Source organism: Cottoperca gobio, chromosome 5 (assembly GCF_900634415.1).
Source record: "Cottoperca gobio chromosome 5, fCotGob3.1, whole genome shotgun sequence".
NCBI classification, from domain to species: Eukaryota; Metazoa; Chordata; class Actinopteri; order Perciformes; family Bovichtidae; genus Cottoperca; species Cottoperca gobio.
The window spans coordinates 10,301,127-10,321,009 of NC_041359.1; the positions used below are offsets into that span (position 1 = coordinate 10,301,127).

General features: G+C 40.1%; 3 protein-coding genes across 5 annotated transcripts in view; 2 read left to right on the top strand and 1 right to left on the bottom strand.

The window, feature by feature from the left end:
* Window positions 1-708: 708 nt before the first annotated feature.
* golga7 (golgin A7) lies at window positions 709-3,470 on the top strand. 2 transcript variants are annotated; one of them, XM_029431797.1, is made up of 6 exons: window positions 709-854; window positions 1,333-1,455; window positions 1,534-1,686; window positions 1,817-1,918; window positions 2,160-2,218; window positions 2,619-3,470. In XM_029431797.1, the coding sequence occupies exons 1-5, from the start codon at window positions 846-848 to the stop codon at window positions 2,205-2,207; spliced, it is 435 nt and encodes a 144-aa protein (XP_029287657.1). In that variant the 5' UTR covers window positions 709-845; the 3' UTR covers window positions 2,208-2,218; window positions 2,619-3,470. The 2 variants fall into 2 exon arrangements, with proteins under 2 accessions (XP_029287657.1, XP_029287656.1); XM_029431796.1 differs by lacking the exon at window positions 709-854 and adding an exon at window positions 862-1,001.
* On the top strand, window positions 2,975-15,735 carry r3hcc1 (R3H domain and coiled-coil containing 1). Its single transcript, XM_029432792.1, is given in 11 exon segments — window positions 2,975-3,002; window positions 3,780-3,854; window positions 4,195-4,312; window positions 6,747-6,884; window positions 7,116-7,400; window positions 7,402-7,600; window positions 8,196-8,371; window positions 8,630-8,700; window positions 8,771-8,866; window positions 9,839-9,979; window positions 13,964-15,735. Coding segments are annotated over 10 exon segments (1,296 nt in total). The 3' UTR covers window positions 9,949-9,979; window positions 13,964-15,735.
* loxl2a (lysyl oxidase-like 2a) overlaps window positions 10,252-19,883 on the bottom strand; it is a 30,225-nt gene continuing 20,593 nt past the window's right edge. For both annotated transcript variants that reach the window (XM_029431473.1, XM_029431475.1), the window contains 6 exons: window positions 17,871-18,036; window positions 17,537-17,777; window positions 16,504-16,619; window positions 16,163-16,299; window positions 15,561-15,672; window positions 10,252-11,560 (listed from right to left, as the gene is read on the bottom strand). In XM_029431473.1, the coding sequence (XP_029287333.1) occupies window positions 11,490-11,560; window positions 15,561-15,672; window positions 16,163-16,299; window positions 16,504-16,619; window positions 17,537-17,777; window positions 17,871-18,036 (843 nt within the window). In that variant the 3' untranslated portion in view covers window positions 10,252-11,489. The remainder of the gene's footprint in view (window positions 11,561-15,560; window positions 15,673-16,162; window positions 16,300-16,503; window positions 16,620-17,536; window positions 17,778-17,870; window positions 18,037-19,883) is intronic.

Below are 19,883 nucleotides of genomic sequence, written 5' to 3' on the forward strand. Positions count from 1 at the left end.
GGATTAGCCTAAATGGATCCTTAAATAATTTCATAAGGGATTCCAAATTGGTTGAGAAACTACCTTTAGTGGTGTTTATCATGTGAAGTGGGTTTAAAATGAACGTTTCCTCTTTCTGAATAAAAACGGAAATGGAAGTTGTGTAATACACATGACATGACTTATCCAGAGCGTCTTTCAGTGAACAATGAGCATCTTCAGGGGCACAATGGTGGTAGGCCTGGAATTTAACTCAAAACCATCTGGTGTATTTGGAAGCCTTACTAGGCCACCCCAGCCTCTGACCCATAATTTAAACAATGTATGTAACATGTCAATTTTAACGCTGCATAAATGAAACTGGGCAGAAGTGAAATGCTGCCACACTCTAGAAAAGGTCATTAAAAATACTTGCTGCCCTCAACCTACAAACGTATCTGCCAATCTATAAAGTCAGCTGTCTGGTCAAGGGTTATTGAACATTCATGATCACGTTACTGATGTGTTTTACGTCCAATGGAGCTTTATCTATCGTTTGGCGCTTTTGGCAAATTGTGTTGTGTCAAAACTACCAGGTGTAGTTTTCGTATTCAATAAGACTCAATTGGTCAACAACTGGCTGTGAAGGACTGACGAGATATAATCTACTTTATGGGTAATTTAGATGTGGTGTGAGAAATTATGTAATCCACATGCAGTTCTAGATTTAAAGTGAGGGCACCTGTCATAGAAACGTAGTTGGTGACGTATACTTGTATATATCCCTTCAAACGTTTGCGCAGAAGATTTATCTTGAAATCAAAAGACCGGAAGTTTCGTACGAGCTGGGGCGTAGATGCGCAGCAGCTGCAGGAGAAATATCCACTATGGCTGAGGTAAGGTTTTGGAGTAATTATATTTTAAATGTGGACGTGTAGTTGGATCCAGCGATATTTAACGTGTTTACGGTGATTTGATTGATTTTGGTGATGGCTAAGGCTTACATTGCCATACTTTCCAGCGGCGTTGACGGGTCAGCAAACGTAAGCTAACGTAGCTAGCTAACACCCAGTATCGTAAACGGACCGTAGTACTTAATATTATTGTTGCTACAGTTTCATATCTTCGTATAGTAGTCTACATCAACAGTGTCTACATAACATAGGTGGTAACTGTCATTAGGTTAGAATAATATATACAAAGATACATGTTGTGGTAGTTATTAGCTTGATAAGGTTAGCTTGATGGTATGAGCGTCATGATTTTCCTACGAGTGTAAGTGTAGCTAGCTTTACAGTACGTGCTACTGTTTCAACCCTTCAGAAAGATATTCTTCATGAAAAACAGCAGCCTAAAACTTGATTCGTTGTCCAGACCCACAGTTTACAGGACCTCCAGCAACCAGCTGTCTCCTCCAAGGTGTTCGTCCAGAGAGACTACAGCTCAGGAACCATCTCCAAGTTCCAGACAAAGTTCCCCTCTGAACTTGAGTCAAGGGTATGTAGCCTACAGTGCTTACGTGGATATCGACTCGATGACAAAAGATTGTGTGTAATATTACAACTGTGGTTTCAGATTGAGAAGCAGCAGTTTGAAGAAACCATCCAGACTCTAAACAACTTGTATGCAGAGGCAGAGAAACTAGGAGGGAAGTCTTATTTGGAGGGCTGTCTGGCTTGTCTAACTGCCTATACAATATTCCTCTGTATGGAGACACACTATGAAAAGGTAAAACTGCTACAATGTTATGCTGTGTATATAATTTCGGCTGATATTTCTGTCTCTGGTGGGTTGGACAGATCTACATATCAATGTGTATCTTATATTTGCATGGTACTGTCTGTCTCTGTGTGTGCAGGTGTTAAAGAAGATTGCTCGGTACGTTAAGGACCAGAATGAGAAGATATATGCTCCCAGGGGCTTGCTGTTGACTGACCCCATAGAGAGAGGCCTCAGAGTCGTATCCTTCTTCATCAATAAATATTTCCAGCTATATGTGCCTAACTTTACACACTACTCCTAAACTAAATTGTGTCTTCTCAACCTTAGAGAAATACGGTACTTAGTGCAATAAGTTAGGTTGTAAATGTAAGCATAGTTGGTGTAACCTTGTGTATGCTAAGAAAAGTACTTTTATTGTTAATTATAAAAGAAAATGCGCATGTAGCATTTTGTATCTTCCTTAACTTGCCATCTTCTAGGTTGAAATTACCATCTTTGAAGACAGAAGTATTGGCTCTGGAAGATAAAGAAGCTTGAGGTATGAAGTCCTTCTGGTGTTTGTTTAATGAAGAGTAGAGTCTTAACTGATATTAAAAACGTGCGAAACCACAGACATAGCAACTGATTATACCAATTTTTTATATTCTAATCGTTTGCACACACCAGACAATTCAGTGAAGACGCAGGACCACACAATTGCCATTTATACAAAACTATTTCAGAGTGGCGATTCCAGGAACTTGGGATCTCACAGAAACTTGATATCTCACTACTTTTAATTCCATCATTTCATAACAAGTGATTATTTAGCAGGACATGTACTACCATCGAGTCAGAACATAAAATAAACCATAACACGGAAATCTCCTTTGTCTGTACCTGTTGCCTATTATTTTATGCTAACAATTGTTTTTCTTTCTTTCTACCACTCTGTACAGGATGATGACTCTGACCAGATACTCTGCATCTGTCTGGCAGCACATATTCAGATGTCCCCTGAACCTGAATCGATGTATATAAATTTTGATCTGAAACTGTTCTCTGTTATTTATAAGTACTCTACTTTCTGCCTGTCCTAATGTTATTATGTTTGTAAATGTGTTATCAGGTCTTTTTATACATGCAGTGATGTATAAGTCATGTCTTAGTTGATCAAGACCGGTCTTTATGAACATTGCCACTGTGTTAAATGCAACCTTTTGACCATGGTAATCATAAGTGATTTGACTTTTGCAAATAATTTATAGTCAAATAATGTATAGTCACCAAGAACTGTTATTAAAGATAAGTAGGGATGGAGTTGTTGGCAAAGTCGGTAAACGGTAATCCTGTTATGGGCAGTGCTCTACAGTATTAACATGCTGGTTGTAGCCTTTGTTGAGGCAAATGTTTTTTTATCCATGCATGAATGTGACTTTCTTTGTCTTGTGAAACATGCTGTTTTCTTCTGAACTGGATTTTTTTGTGACTGAAGATGGAGCATGTTTACTGTTAATACGTCCATCACAAAGTAACAGCACAAAGTAACAGCGTGACCTATGTCTGTCTGTCTGTCTGTCATAGTAAAAAAAAAAATGACCTGTAATAGTACAACAGTTCTGTTTCTCATAAGATTCACCATCGATATTGCGAATGTCATCCCCTTTTTCATTATCACCAAACCACCACAGAAACCTTAAACATTCAACTCCACAGATGATTGCTATTGTTGGTGTTTGATACAGTAGGTGTACTTTTCTTACAAATATTGTTTTGTTTTATCTAAATAAATAACCTTTTCCTCAAATATGTATAGCTCCTTGAGTTTTGACTTTATTTAAAAAATAGTGCATGGGGCTTTGAAGAGAATAAGCTGTAGTATTGTGTGTGGGCAATGGGTTCCAAAACCGGTTTTGGTAATTATAACCACAAACTATAGTTGCGTTTTATTGTATGGTTTTAGCTAAAATTGTAGGAACGTCGCTTTTATTGTGAAGAAATCAGACCGGATATCTTGCTGCCTCGGAAGGAACGCAAAAAAAACAACAAACATCTGCTTCCGGAAGCTAATTAATTCAAGTTAACTACTGATTCACTGCTGCCTCTGACTTTAATTGCAGTCATTTACGCTCCCTACGGTTACACCATCTCACTAAATCAAGTCCAAGTCCAAATATTGGACTTTAACAATAACGGTAAGCCCACTCGAGGTACTACAAGCTTTAGCTAACATTTGGTAGACTGACAGTTAACTTAACGTTACCTCGCGTGCGTTAATGTTAACCAGAGTCGGCTTGCTTTGTTTTGAGTTGCTAATGTCGGTTTCAGTTTTAGGACATGGACACTTAGCTTTAACTAACGTAGCTATGTTATTTTGGCTAATCTTTCTCACCATGGTTGCTAGCTAACGTTACTGGCCAGTGGCCACAGGGCATTTTGCTAATGATGGATTGATAAGTTTTGTTTTGTGTTTTGTTTTTAGCGTTGGGTTAACGTTAGACCTGTAATAAGTTAACTGCACCTCACTGTCCACAGGATCCACCCTGGCGTTTCCTTGTTTCGATGGCATATATCTCCCAAAGCAAGAAATTCAATTCCTGCATCATGTCAAAGAGGAGCTGGAAACATACCAACAGAAGAGCAACCACAAGAGGTAAGATAACGAGCATTTAGAAATGACCGGCTGAACATTTGCATCATCTCATGTGACTGATTTAAACTCAGTTGCAGTCATTTACTGATCAGACAAAATGTGTTTTATTCTTACGAAGACATAATTCAATTTTAGGCAGGGCAATGTAGGCAAGGTCCTCACCAGCAACAAGAAGATACCCATTTTTTTATTTTATAAATGGATCCAACTATAATAATGATATAGGATAACATACACAGGTACAGCTCAATAAATTAGAATATCGTGGAAAGTTAGTTTTTCACTAATGCAATTCATAAAAGTGAAACTCATATGGATTCATTACACACAAAGTGAAATATTTCAAGCCTTTTTGTTTTAAGCTTCATGATTACAGCTTACAGCTAATGAAAACCCAAAAATCAGTATCTCAGAAAATTTGAATATTACATAAGACCAATGAATTTTTTTTTTTTTAAATACAGAAATGTCAGCCTTCTGAAAAGTATGTTCATGTGTCTGCACTCAGTACTTGGTTGGGCCTCCTTTTGCATGAATTACTGCATCAATGCGGCGTGGCATGGAGGCGATCAGCCTGTGGCACTGCTGAGGGGATATGGAAGCCCAGGTTGCTTCGATAGCGGCCTTCAGCTTGTCTGCATTGTTGGGTCTTGTGTCTCTCATCTTCCTCCTGACAATACTCCAGAGATTCTCTATAGGGTTCAGGTCAGGAGAGTTTGCAGGCCAATCAAGCACATTGATTCCATGGTCATTAAACCACTTTTGGCAGTATGGGCAGGTGCAATGTCCTGCTGGAAAATGAAATCAGCATCTCCATAAAGCTTGTCAGAAGAAGGAAGCATGACGTGCTCGAAAGCTTCCTGGTAGACGGCTGCGTTGACTTTGACTTGAGAAAACACAGTGGACCAACACCAGCCGATGACATGGCTCCCCAAATCATCACTGACTGTGGAAACTTCACACGGGACTTCAAGCAACTTGGATTCTGTGCCTCTCCACTCTTCCTCCAGACGGGGACCTCGATTTCCAAATGAAATGAAAATTTACTTTCATCTGAAAAGAGGACTTTGGACCACTGTTCTTTTTCTCCTTAGCCCAGGTAAGATGCTTCTGACGTTGTCTCTGGTTCAGGAGTGGCTTGACACGAGAAATGCGACAGTTGTAGTCCATGTCCTGGATGCGTCTGTGCGTGGTGGCTCTTCACTGACTCCAGCCTCAGTCCTTGTGAAGCTCCTGGCCTTTTTAAATGGCCTTTGCTTGACGATCCTCTCAAGGCTGTTATCCCTGTTGCTTGTGCACCTTTTCCGACCACACTTTTTCCTTCCACTCAACTTTCTATGGATATGTTTGGATACAGCACTCTGGGAACAGCCAGCTTCTTGATCAATGACCTTTTGAGGCTTCCCCTTCTTGTGGAGCGTGTCAATGACTGTCTTCTGGACAACTGTCAAGTCGGCAGTCTTCCTCATGATTGTGAAGCCTGCTGAACCAGATTGAGAGACCATGTAAAGGCTCAGGAAACCTTTGCAGGTGTTTTGAGTTCATTAGCTGATTAGAGTGTGACACCGTGAGTCAACAATATTGAACTTTTTCACAATATTCTAATTTACTGAGATACTCATTTTTGGGTTTTCATTAGCTGTAAGCCGAAATCGTCAAGATTAAAACTAATGCAGGCTTGAAATATTTCACTTTGTGTGTAATAAATCCATATAATATGAGTTTCACTTTTTGAATTGAATTAATGAAATAAATTAACTTTTCCACGATATTCTAATTTATTGAGATGTACCTGTACATTCAAGTAGTTCATACATATACTTATGCATGGCAGATGGACAAGAATTAAAACACACAACCAAAATAAACAAAGCTAACTTATAGAAATGGCTTTCAGCAGCCAAACCACAGATTCAGCAGGTCTGAAAGTTTAGGAGCTACAACCGCAAAAGCGCTCATTTTGGATTTAAAATGGGAAGAAGGAACATTACATTACAGAACAGATAAAGGCCTTGATCAGGTGATCAGAGTAACCATCAGCTAGAATTCACAACAATTCTGCTATATATGCAAAACCGGCCTCAGTAACTTTGCATCTCTTCTCAGTTTTAAAACTGTTTAAAAGACCAGATCCTGGGACTATCCAACTCTTGATATCCTATGAGTAAAGAGTAAATACTAAACTTAGAGATTGCCTTCCAGTACTTTGCACTATATAATGATATTAATCCAAAAGGGGCTTTTTTTGGAGATGTGTTTGTGTGTGTCTTCTCTTATTTTTTTCTGCTGTTGCAAAAAAGATCCTGTCTCATTGTATATAACCTTTTAGTTAATCAGGTGGTTTCATTGACAATAAATCCTCAACATCCAAGTCTATGTTGAAGAAATTTAAACAATGTTTCTCTTTCATCATGCCCTTTGTGTCCCCGTCCAGTGTGCTCCTGTTCCCGCCTCTACCCAGCAGACTGCGGTACCTGATCCACAGGACCATAGAGGACCTGCCAGATTTCTCTACCTTCTCAGTAGGGGACAGCTGGTGCCGTAGGGTGGTGGTCTGCCATTCTGAGCTCAGGTACTGGATGCAGATCTCAGTTATTTGATGTGCATTAACATCTTAATGTATTGTTAAGAATGTGCACTTTGCCTGTGATGTAACCAAAAAGAAAGGTATTGTTTTAGTTTTTTGTTGCACGTTGCTGTGGTTTGTTGTGTTTCTAAATCCCTGAGTGTTTTAGTCGAAATTGCATTTACATTTTTGTAGAAATATATTTTTGTAGAATAAGACATTTGTGTTCTTTGGTAGGAGTGAGGTAGAGGAAGACCATGACTTGGAGAGCAACAACAGCTTGTGTGAAGAGATGGGTGGCAACGGCAAGCCTAAATCTTCAATCCCATCGCGAAACCGAGGACCGAAGAGGCCGGACAAACCCCTTTACATGCCACGAGCTGCTCGGGAGAGACTGTCCTTACAAAACCCACAAGGAGACCAAGGGTTTCCCGGTCCAGCCTCAAATAGCTGTAGCTGCATCAGCAGTCCATCTGACTCTTGTTTCTGTCCAGAAACTTCAGAAATATCATCCAACTCCAGTCCTCCCCAGTGTAGTGGAGGGTGTCCTCGACCATGTAGCTGACAGTTCAGCACCTTGTCCTCAGGAAGAGACGCTGCATGACGCTGAGCCCGGAGTCTGGGAACAGACTGTGTCTTGCTTTAATGACATGACTCTGGAGGAGGATGAGAAGACCATGGAAGACATATGCACGGCGTACACGGATGATGTAATTGACGAGGTAAGCCTGCTTTTATTTTGAATGTTCTGTTATTTCTTTACATGTTTCTATTGATGCATAGTTTATACGTCTTACTGGCATACACATTAATATTATCATCTGTTTCATCATTGAGATATTTTTCATTGCTCTGTACTTTTGTGTTGTTTTTGGTGAGGGGGGGGGGGATTTCATTCATATTACATTAAAGGGAAAATCAGTGTTGTTGGTAGGATACATTATACAGTGTTTTGGTTGATTCGGATATTCAGCCATGTTTATTCGACCCAAGAAATGCAGTAGAGGCCGAAGCTGCGGCTTCATTAGGCGCGCAGGAGGATATGGCTGGTGGGGACCCTCCAGTTGTCAGAATTCTCAGTGCAATGCATCCTGGTGTATGTAGTCACTTTTGGCACGGCTCCACGAGCAGGAGAACTCGGCTTTCTCGATCAATACAACACATACTGAGGAATGTAACTTAAATTGAATACATTTACCATCAATACTGATTGGACACGCACATAAAAGGTGGCACATTTTCCCTTTAAACTCTGTCATGTTGAGGCTACATTAACATTATATATTTTAATCAGTTATTTTGTGTTTGTCCTATCAGATCAAGGCACATCTGAAAGAGACACTGACTGTTTCCATTCAGCACGTTCACAATGACTACTCCCTTTATGAGAATGCGTGTATCAGCCCGGACAAGTTTTGCCACGTGATCGAGATCTACGACTTTCCACCCCTTTTCAAAACCGATGACCTCATGGATGCTTTCACAGACTACAGGTGCGAGCAGAGAGTTTCGGTCCTAAACCTCTCTACAGATCTGTCAGTTTGTCTCCATAGTTTTTCTATTCTAGTTCAGGAGACCTCTGGGTTTCAGTTTATTTATGTATTCTGTATTTACTCTACAACAGTTTATGTTAAGTTTATGTTTGAGACGTTGAAAAACATCTGGTATGTCTAATGTAATTAACGTACATTAAGATCTCAAACAATTGCTCCAGCTACCAATCTCCTCAAGTGCTTTCCTGTCTGTTGCAGTGATGGTGGAATGAAGATCGAGTGGGTAGACGACACACACGCCCTGGGGGTGTTCTCCAGTGAGACCGCAGGTGAGTCCTTACTGCACAATGAATGTGGTGCTGGGAAAAATGTACTAACATAAAGCAATGTCATCTGCAGCACTCCATGCCCTCTCCATCTGCCATCCTATGCTGAAGGCCAGAACACTGGCTGAAGCGAGTAAAAAAGCCAAAGGAAAGGCCATGAGACGGGCAGGTAGGTGATTCCCTCAGCTTATATGAGCCTTATAGCGACTTGGAATAATATGGATGTTGAGGTATATGAAATATTTTGAAGGGGTATATTATATTGATTGAAGTGGGGATTGTATAAGGTTCTTATCCATAGTCCGTGTATTGTAGTCGGCTGTTGGCACGCCCCTAGTCTGGAGAAATAGACTGGCGTACCGGCACAGAAGGTTGGCAGCAAAATGTATTTTAGCCACTTAAAAAAAATTAAATGAAGTGTATGCTTTGTTTGGAATATTCTCAACAATTTACCTTGCCGCCACACAGCATCTGTTTGCTTGTGTTATTGTGTGACTTTGGTGTTTTAAAGTGTTTGTTTGGATTCACCAAAGTTGCCCAATAACATTAACAAAATAGCCGATCGAGGCAGCGGTAGACCAGAAACTCCCATGTTGTGCGAGGTAAAATTACTGTTTTTTTCAATGGAGTCTGGTGGCTTTGAAGAGAGCATAGATATGTACTAGTATTCCTCCCAACTGTGGGCTTGCTGACCACACTGTACTGTAGGTAAAACACTGCCTATGGACAGGTACCCCCATACAACCCCTTCTTCAAACTATCCCTTTCAAGCAATATATTTATTTTGTTCATATATTGGTGCACTTCCTAAAATGTTTATCACTGGATGATTAAAACAAATAAATAAAATGTCTACGTGATCAAGAACTGTTTATTTTTATTCTTAACTATTAAGGTACACTAATTCTTGATGTTGAGAATTCAGTACAGTGTAATCATCCATTGCTTTTATGTTATCCCCCCCCCCCCCCCCCTCCCCTTATGCTTACCCGGTTATTCAAACACTCTTGTGTATTTTATTGTTGTGTTTTATGTGTTTGTTGTCAAGAACTTTTTAACACTGGTTTGATAAGTGCTATACAATTAAACTTCATTATTATTATTATGTGGATCAGATTATTGTTTCTGTGTCGTCTTCCAGAGTTTATCCAGCCAGTAAAGGAACGTCCCAGGACAGACTGTGCTGTTGCCAGGCGGATGGTGAGCAGAGCCTTGGGGCTGCAGGGACGAGGCAGAGTGCAGCGATTTTGAAGGGAATTGCAAACACCGTTGGCTAATACAGGTGAACGGACTAACACAAGTGACAAATTAAGGTTTAGGCATTTTAAGTCCACATAGGAAGAGTTGTAGAGTTTGCTGAGGAGTTGTTGGAATTTGTTTTCCTTTTCCATACTATAACTACCATAGTGATTTGATTGCTAGTGATCAGACTATTAAACATGGCACATGTAAAACCATCAATGGTAGAATACACATTACTGCAACGTGTCTTTTCACTTTTTAAAAAGCATTTCTATGCACTGAAACATGATTAAAAAAGGTTCATAACATAAATTGAAATCTGCTTTCAACAATATTTATTTCAGAAATGTAATGCTTTTCCACATTCACCCTTGCATACAAATGATAACCAGTCAGGCAGCAAGCAACAAGTTCTCTTTTTAAAATGAAGGATCCTTGATTTTGCTAAATTTAAAAAAAACTAATTCACAAAACATTGAAGAGGCATTTTCACAAACATCTGTGGCTTTTACAGTACATCCACAATGTTATCATAGTCCCTGACGGTAATAATGTAACACAACTCAGACACTGAGAAAGAAGCTGAGGGGATGCACAGGTCATGAAGATGAAAATGTGTGTCTGCTGAAACAACCAAGAAAACAAATAAATAAATAAAACATTTTTAAAAGCGAGCTCAAGTATGTGGAACACAAAATCCTGGAATAAAAAAAGCACATTTCCACTTAATTCAGACTTAATTTAATTTATGAAAATCTTTACTGATTGTCAGAAACACTGGAGGAAAGAAATCCAAGCAACTGTTGTGATAGATTAATTTACTGTGTTCAGCACTATAGATGTCAAAAATATATGCAGCTTTAGGTCGCTTATATTACAGTTTTGCTTACAAGTTTTCATCCTTTGTAGAAAGAAAGTTAAAAACAGGAAGTATTTGTCTTGTCAATTGTGCTGTTCCCATAGATGGTACCATATTGCTCTAGTTGTAATTATGCCCATAATGTATTTGTTTTAGGTTTCTAGTTAAAACCTTTAACTATCCAATACTGTAGAAGCAAATGTGATTTAAACACTCCACTATCAATTCAACTGTTTTGGGGAAACACCGTCTCAGATGTAGCACCAGGTTTAGCAGTAGACTATTTTCATTCATCCTAAGCAAACATAAGGGTAAAGGGCTCATCTAATAGATTTTGGTTTGAGGTTTTTCTCAAGCCTTTGTAACTTTGGCTTAGAAGACAACTGTTGGCACAGTTAATTTAATAAATTATTTGACATCTCTCCCATTAAGCACCAGGTCCAAACCCTAATTTCACTGACAATAAGGCACTAAGAGATAAGGACACTTTTGTACAGCTGAATGTGGTTAATAGATTTAGTAAGCAAGCAGTTCATTTCCCCATTTGAATCGTTGTCCGTAGCACCAGCTGAGCCCAAAGACAATCCAGCTCTGCTCCAAGGAAGCAAAAACAGTACAGCTCCCTCTAGTGGTTGTCAAATATCAATATATGCTTCCCTCATGTCCGTCCGTCTGTCGTCCACGTTTTGCTCTACCTGTGTGAAAGCTGGTTGTTCAACAATCCCGGGAACGTTTCCTCTGTTTCTGAGCTCCGTGAGCCACCTGTGAAGTCAAACAGGGAGAGAATGATGAAGACAAGAGCAATACTATGTAACATAAAACAAATCAAATGCTGAAGCTCCCGGTCAAACAAATCTAAACTTAAGACGGTATCACTCTTTTTGAAAGCACCATCCGCACAAACCATCCTGACAATAACTTCCTCCCCCGACGTGATGAGGTGACCAGTGAAAAACATTTCATTTGCAATATATATTGACTTGATGTGCAGTCGGGATGTCACCATAGCAGAAATGTAGTACTCGATACCAATACCAGTGAAATGATTAAAATTCCTGCATCTCTCTATATCTAATATAATATCAATTTTATATTGCTGTAAAAACTGTATTAATTCAAGGTTCTTACCGAAAACTACGTTTTACAAGACTACATTCGAACACATCATGATAACGTTTTAATTTATCTTCGCCCAATATTAATTGTTACTGAATAGAGCTTGAACGCACCACAGTGCAACTCTGTGGAACCTCCGTTCAGCGGCTGCTGACAGCGAACTACCTCTCCTACCTCAACACAGATTAGTTGTTCACAATGGGACATTATCAGGAGAAGAATAGGGTGTGTCTCCTGGACGAGTAAATAGTGAGAGTACAGTTAGTCCTGAGCACTTGCAGTTCTACAGTATTGTCACATTTTCAGAATTTTGGCATCGACTTGGAACCGAAGTGCAGTGTTCTCAAATCGGCAAACTTCTGGAAAAGTTATATTTTGTAGCAAGTTGTTGTACAGGACTGTCTCAGAAAATTAGAATATTGTGATAAAGTTCTTTATTTTCTGTAATGCAATTTAAAAAAAAACAAATGTCATGCATTCTGGATTCATTACAAATCAACTGAAATATTGCAAGCCTTTTATTATTTTAATATTGCTGATTATGGCTTACAGCTTAAGAAAACTCAAAAATCCTATCTCAAAAAATTAGAATAGTTCCTCACACCAAGTAAAAAAAAAGATTTATAACAGCAAAACAAAATCAAACATTTGAAAATGTCCATTAATGCACTCAGTACTTGGTTGGGAATCCTTTTGCACGGATTACTGCATCAATGCGGCGTGGCATGGAGCCAATCAGCCTGTGGCATTGCTGAGGTGTTATGGATGCCCAGGATGCTTCAATAGCGGCCTTTAGCTCATTAGCATTGTTGGGTCTGGTGTCTTTCAGCTTCTTCTTCACAATACCCCACATATTCTCTATGGGGTTCAGGTCAGGGGAATTGGCAGGCCAATCGAGGACAGTAATGCCATGGTCAGTACACCAGTTACTGGTGGTTTTGGCACTGTGGGCAGGTGCCAGATCATGCTGGAAAATGAATTCCTCATCTCCATAGAGCTTTTCAGCAGACGGAAGCATGTAGTGCTCTAAAATCTCTTGGTACACAGCTGCATTTACTCTGGGCTTGATGAAACACAGTGGACCAACACCAGCAGCTGACATGGCTCCCCAAACCATCGCTGACTGTGGGAACTTCACACTGGATTTCAAGCAACTTGGATTTTGCTCCTCTCCAGCCTTTCTCCAGACTCTGGCGCCTTGACTTCCAAATGAAATACAAAACTTGCTTTCGTCTGAAAAGAGGACTTTGGACCACTCTGCAACTGTCCAGTGCTTCTTTTCCATAGCCCAAGTCAGACGCTTCTTCCGTTGTCTTGAGTTCAGAAGTGGCTTGACCATGGGAATACGGCTATTGTAGCCCATTTCCCGGACACGTCTGTGAACAGTGGCTTTTGATACCTGGACTCCAGCTTCAGTCCACTGTCTTTGAAGCTCCCCCAAATTCTGGAAGCGACTCTTCTTCACAATGCTGTTAAGGCTGCGGTCATCTCTCTTGGTTGTGCAGCGTTTCCTGCCACATTTCCCCCTTCCAACAGACTTTTTGTGGATGTGCTTTGAAACTGCACTCTGTGCACAGCTTGCTCTTTGAGACATTTCTTTTTGTGTCTTACCCTCCTGATGGAGGGTGTCAATGATGGTCCTCTGGACAGCAGTCAGATCAGCAGTCTTCCCCATACTTGTGATTTAGTTTACTGAACCAAGCTGAGTGTTTTTCAAGGCTCAGGAAACCCTTGCAGGTGTTTCGAGTTAATTAGACGATTCAAGTGATTCGTTGAACACCCTACTAGTATACTTTTTCATGATATTCTAATATTTAGAGATAGGATATTTGAGTTTTCTTAAACTGTATGCCATAATCAGCAATATTAAAATAATAAAAGGCTTGCAATATTTCAGTTGATTTGTAATGAATCCAGAATGTATGACATTTTTGTTTTTTTAATTGCATTACAGAAAATAAAGAACTTTATCACAATATTCTAATTTTCTGAGACAGTCCTGTGTACCTTTTTTAAATATCATCTAACAATCTATTCTATTTTCTACAGAAAGGTCCAGCAGAGGTCTGCCTCCCTTGATTGGGCCTCTGTAGAGGCTCCACAGTGGCCACAAACAGCTGATCATGAAGACCAGTCCAGCACTGTTTGCCTGCTTCACTGATCGGTACAGCACGTTTGCATTGGGGAGAAAAGGGGACTGCCACACATCAGCAACATCCATCCCGCTGAAAGTGTCCTTGAGCGAGACGCTGAAACACAAGCAGCCTCAAAGTCTCTGTTCTGTAGCTGAGCCTGACCGCTTTAGACATTATTGTTGTGGTTCCTGTTGTTCACTGTTAGGATCAATAATCGTACAAATGAGCGGATGAACGATGTAAACGGTGACTTCATATGGAAAAGGCACTGGAGAAAACTGGAGAAGCTCTTGGCTGGTTTTGATTTGATTGCATGTTGTCTTGAAACTTCAAGAGTTTACTTTCCAGGAAGGGTTTCCTGTTTGCCCAAGTGATGCAGGATTGGTTCCATAATTCTACATAAGTAGTAATTATTTTCTAACTTAATGTTGAATTCCTCGACAGAATAATTCTCAGGATTTTAAAGTAATTTTACATTGAGCGCTGTTGTTACAGCCAGATGTTTATACCGACTGCACATTTCCAGCTGACTAATGTAGATCCATTAACAAACACACCACTAAACACTGGCTTCAAAAGCCACAGTATTAAAGAAAAACACACGGAGCAGTTATGCTGTTTTCAATAGATATTTTCATCTAATGTTTCATTACATTTCTAAACTTTGTTTTAATCTTTGAAAGGAAGTTATGTTAAGTTGTTTTTCATATTTATTTTCCTCTAAATAACACACGACTACGTTTGTAGTATTGTTGCCTCAGAGGCAAAGTGTTCAAGTTCTTTGTCCTTCCACAGAAAACTAGAAGAGTTCAACGTTTTTGAGCTTTGGCGTCTTGGAACGTTCCACCCTTTGTACCCGTTCAGTCATTTTAAATCTTACCTCTGTAAAGGGCATTACAATGCCATAAAAAGAGAATTGTATAAGTTTGTATTTAGTAAAAGAAAGATGTTGAGTATTTTCATTTTCTTGTCCTACTGAAATGGGAAGTTTCCCTGAAATGATCTTTTGTGCCTGATGTGAAAGTTACAGGACTTGTTCTGTCTCTGTACACTCTTCACCTGTAGACTTGAACTGCATCCCTTTTTACTCTTTTCAGGGAAAATGAGACTTGATTGGAGCAGTTAATACTTCACAATCCCATGAAAATCTGAAAACTACATGCGGTCTTCAACTTGATCTGTTGTATAAAAGTAAACATACAGCGCAGTCCTAAAGTGTAAGAACTAAAACTTTTGTCTCGTTGTCTCTACTTCAGAAAGTCCTGACTGACCTGTAATATGGGGTCGTTTTATGGGACAGAAACATAAAGTCATCATATTCAATATTTGGTTCAAACCCCCCCCAGACTAAACTACGTTTTCATTATATTCAAGGTCGTATGTTGCTTTCATGAAAAAGTAATGTTTAATTCGGCAAATCTTCCTCTGAACTTGATGCGTCACCATGGTGGTTAATATCATTTTAACCCTAATGCAGAGGAGACGTGATCCTTGTAAGGTAATAGTCTCACCTATAAGACAGTTGTATGTCCATATCCGCTGTCCATCGTACCGGGAGCGGCACTTCATAATGTTGTTGGAGTAATCTGATTCTGCAACCTCATAGTTGGGGTTTATCACAACCTGGGAGAGCAAAAAACAATGTTTGTTAAAACGTCTGAAAATAAATATTCTCTTTCAATTATACATGAAGTAATCTTTTAAGCACTACTAAGGACCTAAATAATACAGATTCAGTGATCCTCAGTTGAGAGCGTGGCAGGGTGTCTCAAAAAGTTACAAGTTTCATCGCTGGAACTATTCAGAAAGATGATTCATTTAGTGAACGATGTCAGAGTTTGGATGGCAAACTAGAACTTGGAAATGTAGTTTCTGCAGAAACCAAAGTGTCTGTCAGAAAGTTCTGTGTCCTTCAAAACCCCCCGCTCGCTTGTTAGTCTGTAAGTCTGAGTGTACTCAGGCTGAATGCCAAACACAAGCAGATGAAGAGACGTGGAAAGTCTTGGTATCTGTTTGGTCTATAAGACTACACGCTGGCCGGAGATGAGCCAGTCTTCCCAGCAGCAGATGTGCCGATTCAACTACGGCTAGACTGACAGACCAAATGTTTTACCTGGAAGATGTAGTCGCCGGGCTTCACGTCTGTGATGTCAATCCACTGACAGTCAATGTCGTGCCTGTAAGTATCCCAGCAGCCAACTGTGATGCCTTGTGCCCCAAAGTTTGCACATGCATACCTCTTATCGATACCTGTCGGCATTCAGAGCAGTTTTAGTATTACTAAGTCATTCAGATATATACAACAACATCGTGAATATTTGTTTATTGTAGAATCTTTTTTTTACAATATTCTCTTCTTATGAAAGGAACATTTTTAAACCAGAACTCAGTCGCACAATTCTAAACACTTCCACAGTATGTTATAAAAATGAAAAGGGAGGAAAGAATATTTACCTTCGTCACAATGCGTGTCCTCCAGACAGAAGCTGGCTTTGTGCCCCTCTGCCACTTTAGTGCCGTTTAGAGTCAGTAAGTCATAGTGGGTGAAAACCTCCATACTGTGGTAATGTCTGGATTGGACAACCGGAAAAACACAGTGTTGAAACATCCTATATATGTCTATATGCAGCAGCTCCACAATAACATGCTCTTATCCATGACGCACTCCAAACAGCACTGACAGCAGGAGTACAGGAGAAAAGCCTCATCACCAGAAGGACATAAGGATTCTACGACAGTTAGACGCAGATTACTCATTATTAAAGATCCATCCCATTTGATTACATTACATTGTACTTCTCTTTGCTTTGCCCCCCAAAGGATTCATGACACTTTGACATCTATATGGAAGCACTGAGAGGTAGGCGAGAAAATAAAATCTGGTGATCCATTTCCTGTCTGATCTAAATAGTTTTCTCTTCTGTGTTTATGACTTAAGAACAGTGGAAAAAGACATTTTGCCAGGACAATATTTCTAAATTCCTTAATTAAAGAAACATTTCATTTCAAATTTCAAAGAGACATTTTTCTTGTCAGTATGAAGTAATTGTTGTGCAATACTCATTTCGGCCACAAGAGGCTGAAGTTCACCACTACCCCGTGTTCTAAACAGGATTCAGGTGAGTTTTAATTTCTCCATGCTCTAAACACAAGGTACTATTGTGTGTTAGCAAGTTCTGTGATGTTACATATCTTGCTATTTAGAACATGGGCTACGGTGCACATGAACCTCTTGTGGCCAAAATCTTATTTCTCACAAACACTTTCTTTTTCACCTGTTTTCACAGATGAAACAAAAGTGATTAAGAAGAATTATCCTGGCAAAACTTTTTTCCCCTCCTTTTTCCTCAAGGCTTCCATACAATCATCCAGCATTAACACTATTTACCCCTGCGTAATCATTTGAGAGTAACACGTCAGGTTTTATACAGACACTATTATAAAAGCAGCAGCAAACTACAAACCAAAAGTCTCTTTGAGGTCTGACCTGTGACACTCGTGCCAAATCCAGGAGTGGTGTGCCGCCCGCGGCCTGAAGTCTGACTGGCCATTGTTGTGGATCTGGGAGGAGAAGCGGAGAAGGCGGCGGTAGGAAGTGGAGTCGGCTGTGTTTGCACTACTGGACAGACATTGCTCCTCGTGGGCACACTGCAGCGCATACATGGGTCTGTCCTCCAGGTAGGTGGTCTGCTCCACAGCCTGGGCACTGAGGACCAGGTCCGGGGCCACTGGGGGGGGGCAACAAGGGACGTCATTGTAAGGAACGTAAAAAACGGTAAGATTCTGAATGCATACAGTATTTGTATTGTAAAGTTTCTTACTCTGAGTACAGGAGACCCCCGCAGCGAATTTTCCACCTCCTTTGGGACAGGCGATGTGTTTCCCGTGATGTAGACACTGATCCAGAGTCAGCTCAGTTCCTGAACATCTCACTCCACTCATCACGACTGCGTCAGCGGAGGCATCTCCTGTCCAGTACCATGTTTCCTGATAAAAGAGAAGCACAGAAAACGGATATCACTCAGCTGAAGTCCGTCAAGCTGCCTGATTGGTTTCAGGTTGTCTGGGATAGGTCTGCTTTCTGTCACCAGAGTTACAACTCAACAAACTCTCACTTATTTTAAATCAAGGCTGAAGACTTTCCTGTTTGCCCTTGTCAAAAAATGTCATAAATTGTATATCATGAAACTCATAAAAAGTCATAGCATATCATTTCTAAAGAGTTTATCACACACACATCGCAGCAAGGGGTGCTCTGCAGTCCTCACAGTCCTGACTCAGCCTTATTACATCATTTTGCAGACCACAGGGAAACGACCTGTAACAAGAATCCTCATACTTTCCATCATCTTCCAAGTAAGTGGAGGATTCATGAGAAAGAAATTGAGTTGAGGGATTTAGATGTGGGAGTACTCTGGTGGGTTGAGCAGAGGGGCAGACATACAGAGGTATAGTTTAAGCTCTGTGTCATTTGTTCCATCTGGTGGTGGGGTTTGCCTGCAGAAGTATTTAACATTGAGACAGGAAAGAGTCTCTGGGTAGACTGACTCCTTGCTCTGCTACGATAACAAAGAGCAGACATTTATTACTCTTAAACCAGCTGTTAACATTACGTAATGGCAGCTTCCTGTAAGTGGTGATAAAGGGACATGTTCTTATGATACCATGACCTGATTATTTGACTTGGCACTGTGTTGTGTTTTTTATAAAGTGAAATAGCTCCTTGTAATCACAAGTAGACCCTTTGTTTTACACTGGAAAAGCACATGTTGAACTGTACCTGACTAAAGTACTCAAGCAGTGATCGCAAACCCATGATGACATGTGTACGTGTTGTTTCATCAGAAGTGCACTGCACATAGGTGTCCCAAACACACTTTAGTGACATAAACAACCTCTCACAGATCCAGTCTAAGTTCCACTCGTAAAAACACCTGCTGTTATGGACGAACGTCGAACATTCACACGTACCTTCCAGACCTTTCTCATCTCAAACTATAAATACAGCACACATCTTTACCAGCCTCTCACATCATGACATAAAGGGAACACTGGGGGTCCTTCTTAAAAAAGCTAGACGTAACCCTAAGCAGGACAGGACTGCCAAGTCATGCCAAGGGGCTTTAGCGGTGGAAAGCTCTACTGAACTTCAAACAGAAAACTAAGGAGTGATGGGATGACTGTCTGTTTTTGAAGTTTCTAAGACAGTTACCAGCTTATTTTGTCCTCTGGGATCTATAAAGCTCAAGGTTGTTAAAGGGAGAGTTAATGGCATATACACACACACACACACACACACACACACACACAGTACATACAGTACAGTACAGTACAGTACAGTACAGTTGGCTATGCTGATCATGTGATATGATCAAAAAGAAGTACGTACCTATCTCCGACCTAGAGTTATGTACATGTTAACAAATGTAGATATGTGATTTGGCCAATTCATGTTTTTCTACGTTAAGTTTACATCATTATTAATATAGGGAGAGATCACCAATACAAGCATCTGGCTTCTAGGCCTCTCCTGTCTCAGTTGTCTCACTTCTTTTACCTTTTTTAATGCTGTTGTGTATGTGATGAAATACAATGAAACAAAATAAAATAAAAATCCCTATATCATCAGTTTATCATCAATAAACGAGGCATTTTTATTACAATTGTGTCAGCAAGCTGGCTCAACTATTTAGGCTGGATACGTGTCCGGCTGCTGTTAAGAGCTCTGTTTCAGTATATTCCACACATACAAGAGGTAATGTGGTGTGAGGGACATACCAGTAAGTAAGCCTCCCAAAACTCCTTTATGCTGAAAGCCTGTGCAGTGAAGATAA

What these genes read in the sequence shown, in the direction of transcription:
- golga7 (XM_029431796.1), top strand. Translation starts at nt 948, where the DNA reads ATGGCTAAGGCTTACATTGCCATACTTTCCAGCGGCGTTGACGGGTCA. An exon ending in CCTCTGAACTTGAGTCAAGG is followed by an intron (nt 1,456 to 1,533) that starts GTATGTAGCCTA and finishes CTGTGGTTTCAG; the next exon opens with ATTGAGAAGCAGCAGTTTGA. An exon ending in TGGAGACACACTATGAAAAG is followed by an intron (nt 1,687 to 1,816) that starts GTAAAACTGCTA and finishes CTGTGTGTGCAG; the next exon opens with GTGTTAAAGAAGATTGCTCG.